Below are 16,378 nucleotides of genomic sequence, written 5' to 3' on the forward strand. Positions count from 1 at the left end.
GCAGTGTGTTTAAAAAACAACAACAACCAGATAAATAATGTTTTGGTGTGTGACTTAAAGACCTATTGTTCGGTAGTCAGCACAAAAATCAATAGTGCTGCGTTCATGCAAACGAGGCAGTAATTCTATTTTCATTGGCACAGCTTCTGCTTCCATTTTTCTAACTTTGTATCGCCCTGACTCACTGGCACCGGCCCCAGCTGTGTTTTACCGTGTGCACTTTTTAACAAACGTCACCTTCTTATGTACTATGGGGTCATTTACTGAGCACCTTCTTATGTACTATGGGGGTCATTTATAAACACCTTCTAATGTACTATGGGGGTCATTTATAAACACCTTCTTATGTACTATGGGGGTCAATTACTGAACACCTTCTTATGTACTATGGGGTCATTTATAAACACCGTCTTATGTACTATGGGGGTCATTTATAAACACCGTCTTATGTACTATGGGGGTCATTTACAATTTTGCACAGCAAGGTAAATGAGAGACACATACTAATATAGTATTACAGTAAAAAGTACTGTTGTAAGACCACTCTGAAGTACAAATACTTCAAAAGGTAAAAACTGAATAGTTGTTGTGCAATAACCCACATGCAAGAACCTTGCTTGCTTCTTGAAGTTATTTTTCCTTGTGCATAAAACACCTTTATCCTATTATTATTACTTCTTTGTAGAGCTGCACGATTAACCTTTATCCAAGGTTTGAGCTACTGCAGTAACATAACCTCGAGAGGCTGAGGTTTTTATTTTTGTTTCCTGTCTTGTGCCTCCACTATTTGAGTGAAAGACATGTTCACCAATCACAATGATCGAGTCTATCAGACAATCAGAAGAATCATGTTTGTCTGGTCTGCCGTCTTTACAAACAAAGGCCCCGTCCGAAACCAGTAAATTGGTAAGAGGTCTTGCGCCAAACCGGATGTGCGTCAGCGTCCGCCATGATAAGAAGCGTCCGAATTGGTCTGTCAGTTAGGAAGGAGTTAGGAAAAGGAGCCTCGATGCTAACTCAGAAAATCATGGCCACTTTAGCATAGGGACCTCTGGTGCTAATGAACCGGTGATTAGGAGCTATGTGCCATCCCATAAGCCACTGCGCCAATCCCCCCACCCCCCTCAGCCCCACCCTGGAGTGATTCATGCACAACCACTGTTGACTGACAGGAGCACATTTAATAATAAAAAAAACAAGATTCTGCACAAGCCAAAGTTTATAAAAGTGACAAAACACATGTTGTCGTCTTGCTTCATTTGGTAGAAACTTGAGCCACATGGATCATTTGCTACTGTAGCTTTATGAAACAGCTGTTGAGATACAAAAAAAAGGCTAAAGGGAAATATAAAGGATCATTTGGATTTATGTTTTTTGCCTTAAATGTCTTTGTTTGGACACTATGTTGTTGTTGGACACAATACAGTCGGGGGCGACATGCCCTTTTGTTTGGTCTGCTCCACCAACAACTTTAAAGACAGCGGTTGGTGATGTCACTTCCCCTTCCCCCGGGTAAGGACGGTCGAATTGGGAAAATGCTGCTGAAGCTCTAGTTCACTAACTGCATAGAGATCTAACAGTCGACCCCATGAAAGGTTAAGGATGAGTTGTTAGTGTTAGTACTAAATTATTCTCACTGCTTGTAACAAACGAGGATTAGGTCACGGTGTCTCCGCTCATCACCATCCACACAGATCATTGTATTAAACAGCATCTAACTGTAGCATCTTCTGACGTTAATATGAAGCAGATATTCATAAAACAAGAAGCGTTTTGCAGCTTGTGTTTCGGAGAGAATGCTTTAGGGAGAAAATGAGAGTGTCACTTTTTTATAAGATTAAAACCAAGGATGTTTTTCTGACAACTCCATGAAATTCCTCTTGTCCCGTTTCTACATGAAGCTGTAATGTATTATATAAATACCATGATGTTTACCAGCACTTTTAGAAGGTTATATGCAGCTCAATTGCATGAAATATAAAACATATGTAACCTGGTAGAGCTGTATCCCCCACCTTCTCCTCTTTGTGTGTCCATTTAAGCAGCAGACTGTTCATGTGTGCTGGATCTACGGGCGTGGCTCTGGGAGGAAAGTGGGTCCCAGACAAAACCAAGGTCTGACAAAGAACCACAGTCACCGCTGCACGGCCTTGCCACTCGGACTGAAGAAATTGACCCAAACTCCTCCACCGACTCCCCCCCCTTGCCTGACAATTGCGCACACCTGCACTTTTGGATAAACCCCCCATTTTTAACAATACCTTTTTAACATTATAAACCTTTTGCAATAATAAAACTTAATCTTGTAAAAGCAGAACCTGGCTCTGCATTTTTGTGCACTACACTGGTTGGTCAGACAGAACTCTGGGCGTTTCACATATATTAATAGAATCACTATCACAATAGTAGATAGGTTTGCAGTTATGTTTCAGCCCTACTTCTTTACACATTTACCTTGTTTATCTTTTAATTCTCTTGCTATCTGCGCCCTGCTGTGTGCTTTAAGAGCCGCTGTCAGACACAAAGCCACGTCTTATCTGATTTCTACTCGCCTACGCACGTGTGCTTCATGCGGTACAGTACGACTTCAGACAAGGCCACTGCCACGCGTGAATCCCATTACACTTGGATAAAGCTGAGAAAAGAAGCTTCATTTTAGCGGGGCTCGCTCTTTCAAGTCGGGGAGCAGAGTCGTGTGAATAATCTGAAGCTATTATCTGGGGCTCGACAGTTCTTTTAACCTTTGTGCCGTTCTGAAAAGGATGAGAGTGAATCATCACGGGGGCTATTTTAGAAAGTGGCACGCTTTGGAAACTCATCAACCACTCGGAACGCTAATATCTTTTTAATAGTGTTTGATTAAATACGGCTTTGTAGTGGGGGCCGAGCGATCCACAGGAAAAGTGCAGAGTCACCGCGTCCGGGCACGTCATGGCGGAGCCGTCATCATGGCGGCCTCCGTCGCCGCTCGCCACAATCATCTGCAATAAAGAGAAAGAAAGAGTCGAGCCTTGAAAAAGTCACACGTTGTAAAGCAGCTCTGATTAGTGAATTAGCTGTGAATGAACTGAGGGATCGTTTAGCGCATTAGGAATAAATAGGAAAATGAGCGGCTTTTCAAACATCTGTGGAAGGAAAGATGAGGCTGTGAAATTAGCAGCACAAAAATATCCAAATGCAATTTATTCTTTCATAATTTGTGTATTTTTTTTACGATCTTATTTATTTGTTTATAAACTTATAATTTATTAACTATCCATCCATCCATCCATCCATTTTCTCCCGCTTTATCCGGGGCCTTCCGACTTCCCGATCCACACCTCCTCCAGCTGCTCTGACCCCGAGGCGACACAAGGCCAGCTCGGAGACATAGTCCCACCAGCGTGTCCTGGGTCTTCCACGAGGCCTCGTCCCACTAGGACATGCCTGGAACACCTCCCGAGGGACCAGGAGGTATCCGGAACAGATGCCCGAGCCACCTCAGCTGCTCCTTTCGACGTGAAGGAAACGTTACAAAAATGAGTTGAATACCCAACAGAAAAATGATGGGAAAAAAAATCTGATGACGTCAGGAAAAGGATCTTCTCGGTTCAGGCGGGAGTTAAGAGGTTAAAGAACAAGTAGATTCAAACTCCTTCTTACCCTGGAGGTCGTGAGCCGTGCGACTTCTGAACTTCGACCCTGCCGGACGCCTAGAAGATGCTGGGAGGGGGCGTGTCCACAGTGTTGGGCGGGGCGCGGTTCCACGGCTTGAGTCCGGACGCGGAGGCCATGCCGGGGTCCAGGGCGTTGCTGGACGGGGCGCGGGGCGTGGGCCTGTGGGGGCAGTGTCCCGGGCCGGCGCCGGTCTCCAGGGGGTTGTTGAGGGTGACGTTGAAGGTGCCTCTCAGGACGGTGTTGAGCAGACCCGGACTGAGCTGCGGAGACAACAGAGATCTGTTTTCTGTCACGTACTTCTCCCAAGGATCGGCTTCAGCTCGCTCGGATAAATTGCTTTTTAAAGATTACATTTTTTTTTAAACCTCTCGTCGCTCATCAAAGAGCTGAAGGAAGGTGCTGACACAAGCCAATTTATATATAGGGAGCGCCGCAGGGTATAATTAGATCAGCAAAAAGGGTATTATGCTTGAGGTATTACAGGTGGTAATGATCTCAAACACATCCTCATCACTATCTTAGACTTTGCTGGTTAGAAAATGCGATATTGATTGAAAACAGCTATAACAAACTTTCTAGTAGTGTATTCCAGGTAAACAGACTCTCATTGTTAATCGTGAGTGCAGATTTGATTTTCCAGAAGCAATTTTTTTGTTAAATACACAAATGTTTTGAATGTGGTGCAAGCAATGATCTCTGTTGGCAGTGTGTTTCACTGAACCCGAAAGCAGTTCTACTTTTTGAGACGCTGGATTCTCCCCTCGAAGTAGATCCATTTCATCAGCAAATAAAGTTATATAATGTGACCCATCAAGAGAACGGGGCGGGACAGAGCTTGTGAAAGTGTCGCCTCCAAATGTATAGTTTCCAACGATGTGTAGTGCATGGAAATCTGATCATATTTGGAGAAGATGTGGCAAGATGAATTTAGGAACTGGAAATATGTCAAAGAGAGGAATCGGCCTCTAAACTTTTGGGCTGTTCTCACCTCTCTGGGAGTGCCAATAGGGCTCATTTACATCTGATTTTTTTTTTAAATGTATTTATTTATTTGAGCATACATTTTGCTCAAAAGGAGTAGGCTGAAGCAAAAGCTTATGAGCGCCTACCCCCAACTCAAAATGATAAAACCTTTCATTTCTCATAGCACAATCAATGTAAACAAAACAACAACAAGGAACAATAGCAAAAAGATGAAGAACTCGTTTTTTAAAGCAAACCAAACTTACAACCACTGTTCACATATCAACCGAACGAAACACTATTACAAGAACGGTCTTGTTTCCTCTAAGATCCCTACAAAGCAAGTAACAAAGCGAGCAATAATATATTTCTTTCAGATGTTTACCAATGCCAAATATCACCCATACTCACTAGCTTTTATGACATAAGGGCACATTAACTCCGTGTTCTTGTTGCTCCAATTGTCATTACCAGGCTCAACACAATGTTAATCTATGTGCATTTTTATTGCATTATTCTTATTTATATATATTTTATTATGTAACTGCCTTGTATAAAATTGCTCTCTCAAAATGGCTGTAGTGAATGTCTTGAAATAGGACTCTGTCTCTTTAAGAACCTCTGACCCTTTCAGACACGCCCCCTCCACACGCTGTCTGTGGCATCAGTGGGGAGCAGTGGTTGGTTACTCGGCTGGTGACGAAAGCCCGGAGGTGGGGGCGTTCCTAGGAGGACTCAGGCAAACCTATCCCTAAAATGGCCGCCATCAGAGTTTTTACAGATTACTCAAAAATACGCGAATGTGCCAAGGCAACACTTCAGGCATGTTTTTAATGAGGGAATGACATAATAACATGATGTAAAGCTTGAAAAAGTCCATTTTGCATAATACCCCCCCTTTAACCCACAGAGGAGCCGTTAATAGCCAAGCTAAATTCCTGCCAGTGATCTATATCTAGTCTGCAGGCTGAGCTTAAACTTTAGTGTCGCTGACGAAGCCTTTTGGACGAGGCAAAACGTAAGATAAAAAAGTAAGAAAACATTAGCGTAGAAGATTAGATTTGTAGAATTCAGAATATATAGTTAGTATTTGATCATGGTGATAATGCCTGGATTTCTTATCACGGATCTTGAGCACATGTTGATTCAAGATGCCCCAGAACCGTTTCCCAGCCGATATAACGCACAATACAATAAATGTGACATCATAGAGTTTAGATACAAATTAGACGCCTTAGTGGGAAGATTTTCAAACGATCTCCCAATAAGTCCCTCCCACCCCCTTCCTCTTGCTCCCTTTAGCCTTTATTATGAGAAAACAACATTGTAACTTAGTAAAAAGCTCTAAAAAGCAGATTTAAAGTGATTCTATTGTAAATGTGTTGGCTCCGTTGGCTTTGTAGCTTTAACATAGACAGATGTGCGGCGGCGACTTGACTTTGGCAAACGTAGCGTGTTCTGTTTGGTGTCATGTCCGAGGAAAGCAACAGAAAAACTTAAAGTCTCAAATGACCCTTAAGTTTAAGATTGAAAGTCAACCCTTTACAGAAATCATTGAACACAGTGTGAAAGCCCGAGTTCATGTGTACATACGGCGTGTGAATCACCTGTCCTCCGCACTCGGCTTTAGAGTCCTCTTCAAACAAACAGGCAGTGGATAAATAAAGCAAATAAACCTAATGAACAAACAGCGGGAGTCACGCAGCAGTGGGCACGGTCCGGGAGCAGAGACACGTGCAAATAACCGGCGCTGCGGGTCAGTGAGCGCCAGAACTACTGCTCTGAGCTGGAAAAGTTGTGCATAAGTGTCATTTTAACCGACCAGGATATGATCTGTGATGTAACGTAAGAAGTGAGATATCAAGAAAAGAATGTAATGTAATGTAATGGTCAAAGACTGAAGAAAAATCAAGCGTCCATTATCATTGTCAGCAGGCCTTGGTGGCTCGTGTTATGTCAAGTTGTCTTGTCTTTCTTAAATCAAACTAAATATTTAGTTTGTGACTATAGATACAGACGGCATCTCGTCATAGAAATGGGCGTGGCTTTGCCATGGGGAAAATAAAATCTTTAGAGCAACACCATTTTTCACTCTTTTTAGACATTTTCTGTTGGAATATGAAATTATTTATCACACATGAATAAAGTCAGGTGTAAATCAGGCCCATATGGATATTTTCTCACAGCAGATTGTTCAGTAGAAGTGAAAAAACAGTAGTTGTATCTAGCGCTAGCTAACCGTTAGCATTAGCCATGTAACATGTAGCATGAGGTTAGCATTCTCAAGAAGTTTTTGAAAATTAAAGAAAGTTTAGATTTTTCTCCAAATTGTTTTCCCCTTAAATGTTTTCAAACATGTCCATATATGGGCGATTCCAGAGACGCCGTCTGTATATAGATACAGACGGCATCACGTCATGGAAGGGGGTGTGGTCTCGCAGAGGGGGAAAACGGAATCTTTTGGGAAGCACAGCTTTCCACTCTTTTCAGCCATTTTCTGGTAAAATATAAACTTATTTATCACATACAAATAAAGTCAAGTCTAAATCGGGTCCATATGGATGTTTATTCACAGCAGATTGTTCAGTAGAAGCAGAAAAAAACGATGGTCGTAGCTAGCGCTAGCTAACGTTGGCATTAGCACGATGTCAACATGTAGCATCATGTTAGCATTCTCCGTTATTTATGTATTTATGGGCTGTTGAACCACTTTGCTCCTCTCCATGTCTTTGTATCTTTATTTAGTCGAAAACTATATTCATAATTCAGCATTTGTTAAAGTAGTTTTTAGAGGAGCAAAGTGGTTCAACAGCCCATAAATATATGAATAACGGAGAATGCTAACACAGTGCTACATGTTAGCAGTGTGCTAATGCTAGCAGTTAGCTAGCGCTTGCTATGACTGCTGGTTTTTCACTTCTAATGAACAATCTGCTGTGAGAAAATATCCATATGGGCCTGATTTAGACTTGACTTTATTTGTATGTGATAAATAAGTCCATATTCCACCAGAAAATGGCAAAAAAGAGTGGCTTGCGTCACACTGACATACATTGTTATGTTGCTTCCTGTTGCAGACGGCATCTTAATCCAAGCATTTCAAATAACACATTTTCCAAACATTTGAAAGTTATAAAACTATGAAATACCAAAGCAGTTTTCAGAAGTATAAAGACAGAGTAAAGCTTTTCAAGGCTGCTCTGCTTATTTCCTCGTCGAGAATTACTGGCAAACACAGCAGAAAAAGACAATGAAAGCAAACCCGACACATACGTATTCTTCAGAGGCTGACCTCAACTTCACCTCCGACAAATGTCAAGAGCAGAGCGGCGGCAGTCTGACCCGCACACACAGGCTCCTCTCCCCGGATCTGCTCATCAGTATGCCAAAGACGGGCCGCCAGGATTTAGGCACGTCTGCGGGGCGCTCACATCTCCCTATTGATCCTAATGGGAACGGGGTTGGGGGTTCAACTCCGGGTCAGCCTCGGGGTTGCCCGTGAGGTCGGCGGGATAAGGAAGAACCCTTGGAAGTGGCGTCGGCAGCGGAATGCCAATGATAAGTGCAGCTTATGGGATGTTCCCGCGGGTCGGAGAGGGCAGGAGCGCCGCGTGGGAGATAAGAGGCTGTGTGTCAGACGCAGGCTAGCGGTGAGTTAGCGTAGCGGCGCATTAGCATTAGGAGAGGGCTTTCCCACGGCACACATGCTACATGTGCCACATACGAGGGAAGGTTATTTGGAGAACGCCATTCTACAAATAACATAAGGATATTCAAAGTAACATCAAATTACAACAAGGAAGATAAAACCAATCCATAAAACATTCATCATCCATTCAATACATTAACCTCTAACCGGGCACATTTTCTCCAAATTAGACCCAAATCTAAAGGCTCTTTGACTACAAGCCTATAGGCCACTGTAAAGGTGCTTCCACAGCACGCTTTTCGGGCGTCAAAAACACGCCTAAAGCCCCTAGTGTGTTCATCTTGGAACTACCTGCTGTTTGGGACAAACTAGTCTCCCTCTTTGCTACTACCATGTCCTATGGATCTTTAACTATGACCCCATGGTCAACGCGAAATCTCCCTAGTATCTAAGCCTATATCCAGCCCATACGATTGAATATGGGACATATTTTGTGCCTGTAGCAAGTGGCTATAGGCCCGGTTAGCCCCGTTAGGATGTTACAATCGTCAACAGCTCATTGCTGATTAAAAGTCTGCAATAAACCACAAATGCGTAAAGCCCGGCTCAGTGTGTGATCGTCATAAAGACTGCTCTGTAGTTACGGCTTTATTGACGTTATTAGTGCATAATGCTTTTCACGGGAGAAAACCAGAGCTTGATGCGAGCTAACTGAGCTAACAAGCTATGGTTTTCTGACAGAGCTAATTGTAGATGATGTGAGCAATGAACTACAAAATCAGCTCCGTGTGTGATCATTGTTAAATTGATGCTTTATATAGATGGTGGTTTTATTGACTTTATTTGTGCATATTTCTCGTTTTCACGTGAGGCCCGGAGATTTAGCTTGTAGCATTAGCTTTCTCCGGTGCTAATGCTACAACATGCATCCTCGAGGCCCAAACACATTCCCAGTGCAGATTCAGCCACTGAAATAAGTTTTCTTGTCGCCGCTTTTAATCCTGGGTGTTTAGATAAAGAAACACTGATGTGTGTCTTTGTAAAAGTCCCAGAGCTGCTGTAGCTCCGGTTCACAATGAAGCTAAACCTCTGTGACCTGTTTACATCTGAGGGTCGGCATCGCGTCTGCACCGGTGGCTCAGCTAAAGATCTCTAAATAGCTCTGAGATCAGATTGGATTTTCGGAAATTTGGAAAAGCAGCAGCTTGCAATGGGACCCCACTGCTGTCGATTGAAATTAACAAGCACTTTGGAGCTGGGAGTGACAGAGTGATGGAATTACAATGGAAAGTAACTGTTATGTACGACCTGGCAGCTCACTGTGGAGAAGGACAAAAGATGGACTGTATCTTGGGAGGAAAAGGGATAAACTGTGAAGGAACTACCTGCTCTGGAGAACTGAACTGAAGAAAAAATGCTCATTCATTATAAATGTATGAACTATTACTGGAACAATTTTCTTCCTCCTGAAGGTGGGGGTTTGAAGCAGCTGGACCTCTTATCTCTCCTATGCCGTCAACACTTTCCCTTCAAGGCCAAGCCAATGGGCTAAACCAGAGAAGGACTGAGCTCTCTGGGTCATATTATGCATAACACTGACTTTCAGGAGGCACATTGAGTTGCCTTGTGAACGAAATGCACGGTATAAATAAAGTTGCTTTGCCTTGGAGAAAATGTACTTGGTAAAAGTGGGGGTTGAGAGGTAAAAAGTGAATAATGCAGTTTAATAATAACTGTTTTCAGCCTGGATTTCAACTTTCTCAGAGTTAAAGGTGCATTAGGAAACTTTTTATACGAAAAAAATAAACTTTTGTGCATAATTGACTTTACTTTAATCTTTATTAACGGGACATAGAGACAGAGATGTACTGCACCGGAGTTTAGCGAAATCGCTAGTTTCCATCCGTAGTCCCTGATCCGTATTCCCTGACCTTTGTGTGACCCAAAGGCTGTGTGGGTGGTCAGCGTGGCGCCTTTACTTTCGATCACAGTGGCCTCTACAACGTTCCAAGATTGATTGATTCGTAGGTTTTCTGGTGAGCGGGTCCGTCATTAGTGAAAATTCGAAAAACAGTTGATCCTGGTGGTCACTGTGATGGAGAGTAAAGGCGCCATGCTGACCACTGGGTCACTAAAAAGGCCAGTACGCACTTATATAAGGGTTTATAATATGTAATGCACCTTTAAGCCCTGACTCAGATTCCAGATTCTTAACTAAATAAAACTGAAACACAGCCTTACCGTGTTTAGTCCAGGTTCTCAGAGCTGAAATGGTTCATATGGTCAGAGATGGGCTTTGGTGCTCGGCCATGAAGAGACTGTTTTAAAGTCTATTCTCTGAGTGACAGGAAGCCAGTGCAGATGCCTGAGCACTGGACTAATATGGCCTTATTTCCTGGTTCTCGTCAGGACCGAAGCAGCACCGTTCTGGATGTTCTGCAGCTGTCTCACAGGGAGCAGCTGTAACAGAAGTCTAAACTGCTGGAGACAAACGCTTGGATACGTTTCTCTTAAACGAGGGACACATTAGAGGAGATTTAGCCCGATCTGCCGTCTCTGTGTTCAGGAAGGCGTGGCCGGATAATCTGGTGTGGAGTCAGTGCGACTGTGTTTCAGCTAACTGTCAGACCGCCTCCTACCAAAAAACTACAATCAAAGTTCTTTTTTTTGGTCTCAGAATAAAATGTAGGATAAATCAGCATGACAAAACAGGGACCGTCTGTACCCACATGGGCGGCACGGTAGCGCAGCGGTTAGCGCCTCCGCTTCACAGCTAGAAGGTCCCGGGTTCGACTCCCACCAAGGACGGGGCCTTTCTGTGTGGAGTTTGCATGTTCTCCCCGTGTCTGCGTAGGTTTCCTCCGGGTACTCCGGTTTCCCCTACCACTAAAAACATGTGCAATAGGTGAATCCTCCAGCCAGGTGATTCTGACCATCAGCCTGGCTCCACATCATGGAGATGGGTCCCCGGGCGCGGCACTGCCGTCGACCACTGCTCCTTACGGGTTGCCCCAGCGGCATCGAAGGATGGGTTAAATGCAGAGAACAAATTTCCCTACGGGGACAATAAAGTTAACAAACAAACAAACAAACAAACATAGCCTACAACTCATAACATTAACCCACACCTGAACCGAGCACATTTTCTCCAGTTTGGAATTACCCACATCTAAAAGCTTCTTGAAAAAGTGTCAGAGTAGCAACGAAAATGAGTTGTAAACAAGGATGAAAAAATCAACAAAAAAGTGACAAAAATGTGACAAAAGAAACAAACCTTCAGTCTGACTAAAAGAACAATCATAGTTTAATCTAAGAAGATAGTATGAACCTTTTAAAGGAAATGTAGCTTGTGTATCGCTGCCTGTTTTGCCTCAGCAGTCTCCCAGAAAGGCAATAGCCATTTCATCTTTCGTATACTCTGACATCAGAACTAAGACGTTAAGGGAGAAACGGTAAATCCTGTGTAGTCTCGGGGGTTCAAAGTCCAATTATTGCGCTTTACACGTTTCTAACAGCTTTACATTATACTGCGGTAATCTTCTGGAGTTCCTATTCTGGAGAAGTCATGGAAACACCGAACACAAAACCGCCGAAGTACAAATCATCCACATTTCAGTCTGGCGAGTTCACTTACACGACGAGACCACTCGGAGTGAAGAAAAGTAAAAAGTTGTCCCAGACTGCACCCTCCCTGCGGCGAAACCTGGGGACTGCTGCGCTATGCTAATGGGATGTGCGACTGTGGAGCTGGCACTGGGGGATAAGGCGCTGCTCTGCCCCCGGGACATCCACTGCAGAAATTTGTTCCGCCGCAATTAACTCACGCCAACTCCCACAGCTTTATTATGACGGGAAATGCTACACTTTTGTCTATTGGAGCTCTTGTTTATTGGGCTCCTGCGTGTTGGTGTTTCATCATTCATACCTTGAATTCTTTCTATCAATGTTTGTGTTTGTGTTTTTGTGCGGTAGAAAGCTCTGTCTGCTCGATGCTCATGAATCATAATTGTAAAAGTAAAGATAAAAGTAGTAAAGTTTGTGTTTTGTTTTTTTTACTGCATGACGATCAAAGAAGGTACCGGCTGGGCGAGCTGGTCGGGGAGTGTGTGTCAGTGATGGGGAGGGGGTGGACTCTCAGTAACACTGCATTGACAGCAGCTTTTAAAACTGATTTTGAACTTTTATTGTCTTGAGAGTGCTTTATCAACATCAACTGTGCCAAGTTTGAAGCAAATCCAAAAAGGTGAAGTTGAACTGTTGTCCTAAAAGCTGTAACTTCACCATGGAATGTTCTCACAGGCCTATATGGACAAATGCATGAGAATTCCACAGCTCTGAGAGGGAACATGGAACACATTTTCTGTTATAGCTGGTGATCCGTTTGAGGTACTGAGCTCATCTTGGGCTTAATGTGGAGCTAATGAGTTGGGGCAGTTTTCTATTTACATTTGAAAAGGTAAAGATAAACACAAAAGACAATAATGCACTCATTTGTGAAGTGCTTTTCTTATCTATAGGACATTTGTTTAGCATTTTTGTAGATATATTGGTTAATATATGGAAAAAGCTAAAGCCCAAAACTGTCATATTCCTTTGTTCCTCATCATGTCAGCTTTCTTTGTTCTAAATGTCATTAATCTGTGACTCTGTATGTGACCACAGCACTACTTTGGATAGAATCACAAAGTTCCGTCTGAAGCCTGTTCTGTTAAAGTGGTTTTTGGGGCCCCACAGCCGAACGGGGCTGAGTTGCAATGGGGGGTCCCCACTGGTAATGACCCAAGATATACTCTATTGAAAGATACTAGTTTGGAAAAGGTAGCAAAAATGTGCCTGAGGAGGGGGTCTGGCTCCCGGTCTATTTGGTTATGGTGCGGACACAGCTGGGCACTTGAACCTCCCCAATTTGGGAGGAATAAAGCAACATCAAATGTATGGAAATCAATATGAGGAGGAAAAAATCTATAGAAATACACGGTACTCATCAAAAGTGTATTGTTTTTCCTTTTATTTCAAGACTATTTGTAACGTCTCTCTGAAGGTGTTCATTTAATATTCATTCATTTTACTGCCTAAGCAACAGCTCTGTGCTTTGTTCATGTGGGGGAAGCTCCATGAAGCAGAGGACCTTGATTAAGGACCTTGTATAAGTTGGTGATTTTCGCTTTTTTGCAGAGTCTTTTAGTTGAGCTCACAAAGAAGCCTCTCCAGGTTTTACATAACAGCATTGGTATATTTAAAAGCGTGAAATCTCATGGTGAAAAAGTCAGAGAAATAGTGCGCGCTGTGGGGGCGTGTCATTGTGCGTGTGTGACTTCAGGATTACCGTAAATTCTCTAATCCTGGCCTGTATTCCATTAGCGGCCTATTTAGTTCATTGTTTATGCTTCATGTTATTAACCAACAATGTGTTACCTTAGCATACCGTACGCCTATTCAGCCTGTTGTTTCTTCTTCATTAGGCAATGTTTGACTAATGCTCCGGAGCAACTTATCTATGTTTTTTTCTTCTTCATTACGCATTTTTTGGCTGGTGCGTCTTATACTCCGGAGCGACATATAGTCCGGAAAATACGGTAATATAACGTAGTCATTGTCCATGGCACTAATGACCATGTGTGTGTCTTCTTTCCCTCTGGTCACATGTGTGTGTGTTGGGATAATGTTGCTAGTTGTCATTGTGTTGCTAGTTTCTGTAGAGGTCGGCTCTATGGGCCTGTTTGCAAACCTATTTTTTTTTTTCTTTGATGGCACATGCTTTACAGCTTTACAGGGGGAACGGGTATGGCTTAACTAAGTGAGATGTAAATGAGCCCTATTGTCACTCTGAGCCGAGGTGAGAACAGCCCAAAAGTTTAGAGGCTGTTTTCTCAGCGCAGAGAAAATCTGAGAGTCTAGCTTCAAATCAGATTCTCTAAATATGATCAGATTTCCATGTGTTACACATCATTGGAAACCGTGGAGACAACACTAATCTATGTCTCACTCAAAATGCCCCAAAACCCAGTTGTGTCCTCCATTTCCGTGATGGGTCACATGATAGATATTGTAAATGCAAAGTTGACCAAATTTTAAAGATTGAGTCATTTTAGTCGACTATAACTAGGCTAAAATTGAAAATTATTGACGAAATCTTGACTAAAAGGAAATGACATTTTCATCAAAAGACTAAAACTGAATGAATATTGTCAAAATGAACACTGGTAGGGACGAGGCTAGACTTTGGTGCGAGCGGTCAGAAAAGTTTAGGCAGTGATCGCGAAGCCCAAACAGCACATCTGTCTATTTCTCGCTGCTGCTGCTTCGAACGAACTCCCTCAAAGACTCTAAAACAATAATAATCTCAAACTCTGTCTAAAGCCCTGTAGCAACTGTTTCTCCTTGTGCAGGTAGAACAACACTGCGCGACTCCAGCATGCCTCCAACGCCACGGAGAACAGCTTGAGAAGACGGTTGCGACTGAACTGAGGGGGGGTGAGTTTCTCTTGCATATTTATAGCTGGTAAAAAAAAAAAGCATCTAACCTCCGCGTGTCCTTGTCAGAAACAGCGTCGTTACTGAAGTGTCGTGTTGCGCTGAAGAGAAAGCGGGAAAAGTCCCCGACGCGAGGAGAGGGTCAGAACATGTGTCAGGTATGTTGAGAACAGTCGTCATCACAGGACGCCATCGAGCGACAGATCACAGCGGTTCATTAAAACACTGTGTGCGACGATCGTGAACACGCCTGTTGTAATGACAATGAAGCACAAATTCATCCACGACATTCCCGGGCTGCTCAAACGCCGTCTTTGCACAATGTCATTACTTCAGTATTTCAAATCTCATCTGAAAATGCAAATGTTAGACACAGTTAACACTTCTATGGCACTACTGTAACCATTTATAAAACAGATCTTTCATTATTTTTGTTGTAAGAAAGGAATAAAGGGGAAAAAGTAAGTGCCCAAGGCGTCTGCACTGCCCCTGCAAACTCGTGTTAGCGTGTGTGTGTTAGCCATTTATGAAACTGTGTTGCAGATGTCATCTCCTTGTAACTGCATTGTGAAGTAACTTCACTTATTGCTGCGATATACCGTAAATTCTCAAATACTGGCCTGTATTCCATTACGGGCCGGGTCTCTAACAGAGGCCGGGTCTCTAACAGAGGCCGGGTCTCTGACAGAGGCCGGGTCTCTAACAGAGGCCGGGTCTCTAACAGAGGCCGGGTTCGCGGCTGGCGGAGGCAAATTAAAGCCGGTCGCTAAAACAGGCCGGGGCTTTTATTAGAAACTATAGCGGTAGAAATATTCCCCATGTTAGGAATTTGTCTCATACTCGTGTAAATGAAAACTCACGTGCAGGAAGTAAACAAACGGGAACCCGGGCCGAGGCGGACGCTGCGGAGGAGCTGATCCGAGCGTAACTTTGACACAGATTTAGCCACTTTTCAAACCTTCTGTGACTATATTTTAGCCTGGCTAACACCAGACTAAAATCACAAGTGATATTTAGTCTGGGGACCACCAATTCATTTTCTCGTAGGAGAGGTGTGGTTTACGATCGTCCATACTCGTTTATTGGGCGATACGGAAAAAAAAAAAAAAAGTCTCATGCGTCTGCACGTAGCCATGGCCAATCGTATCATCGTATGAGATGACGTATGACGTACCCGCTGTAAACTTTTGAGCTAAATTATTTAGAACAAGGTCTAAAGCTTGATCAAAAAATACCATCGTGTCTGCTGCTGTCACGTTGGATCCGTGAATAAACTTTTTTTTTATTATCCGTAAATAAACTACAAGCTTCCATATATCGAATAGCGCGTCATCGTCTTGCCGTCCCTCCTCGCTCTGTGATTGGTTCCCAAATCCACCGGAGATTTCGGCCATGGTCCCCAGGCTGTTGTGCAGTTCGAAATAATTCGAGCGCACACAGCAGTCTGGTGTCAGCCAAGTTAACTATATTTGGAAACAGGGCAACAAATAATGTGTGACCCTCCAGGGTTTTAATAAAGTCACCATCACGTCTTCAAAGCACGTCCAGCTGCTCCGTGTGCAGGTCAGTCCCACGCCTCAAAATAACTCCTCCCATCAGCGCGAGTGTCTCGTCTTCTCTCGGGTCAGTCTCATG

General features: G+C 43.3%; 1 protein-coding gene across 1 annotated transcript in view; it reads right to left on the bottom strand.

The window, feature by feature from the left end:
• Positions 1 to 2,757: 2,757 nt before the first annotated feature.
• The window catches only part of stpg2 (sperm-tail PG-rich repeat containing 2), a 155,077-nt gene continuing 141,456 nt past the window's right edge, over positions 2,758 to 16,378 (bottom strand). Inside the window, exons 13-14 of the mRNA XM_079552425.1 lie at positions 3,633 to 3,917; positions 2,758 to 2,967 (exon numbers count right to left, since the gene is read on the bottom strand). Coding sequence (XP_079408551.1) covers positions 3,693 to 3,917 — 225 coding nt within the window. The 3' untranslated portion in view covers positions 2,758 to 2,967; positions 3,633 to 3,692. The remainder of the gene's footprint in view (positions 2,968 to 3,632; positions 3,918 to 16,378) is intronic.

This window comes from Gobius niger, assembly GCF_951799975.1.
Source record: "Gobius niger genome assembly, chromosome: 1".
Taxonomy (NCBI): Eukaryota; Metazoa; Chordata; class Actinopteri; order Gobiiformes; family Gobiidae; genus Gobius; species Gobius niger.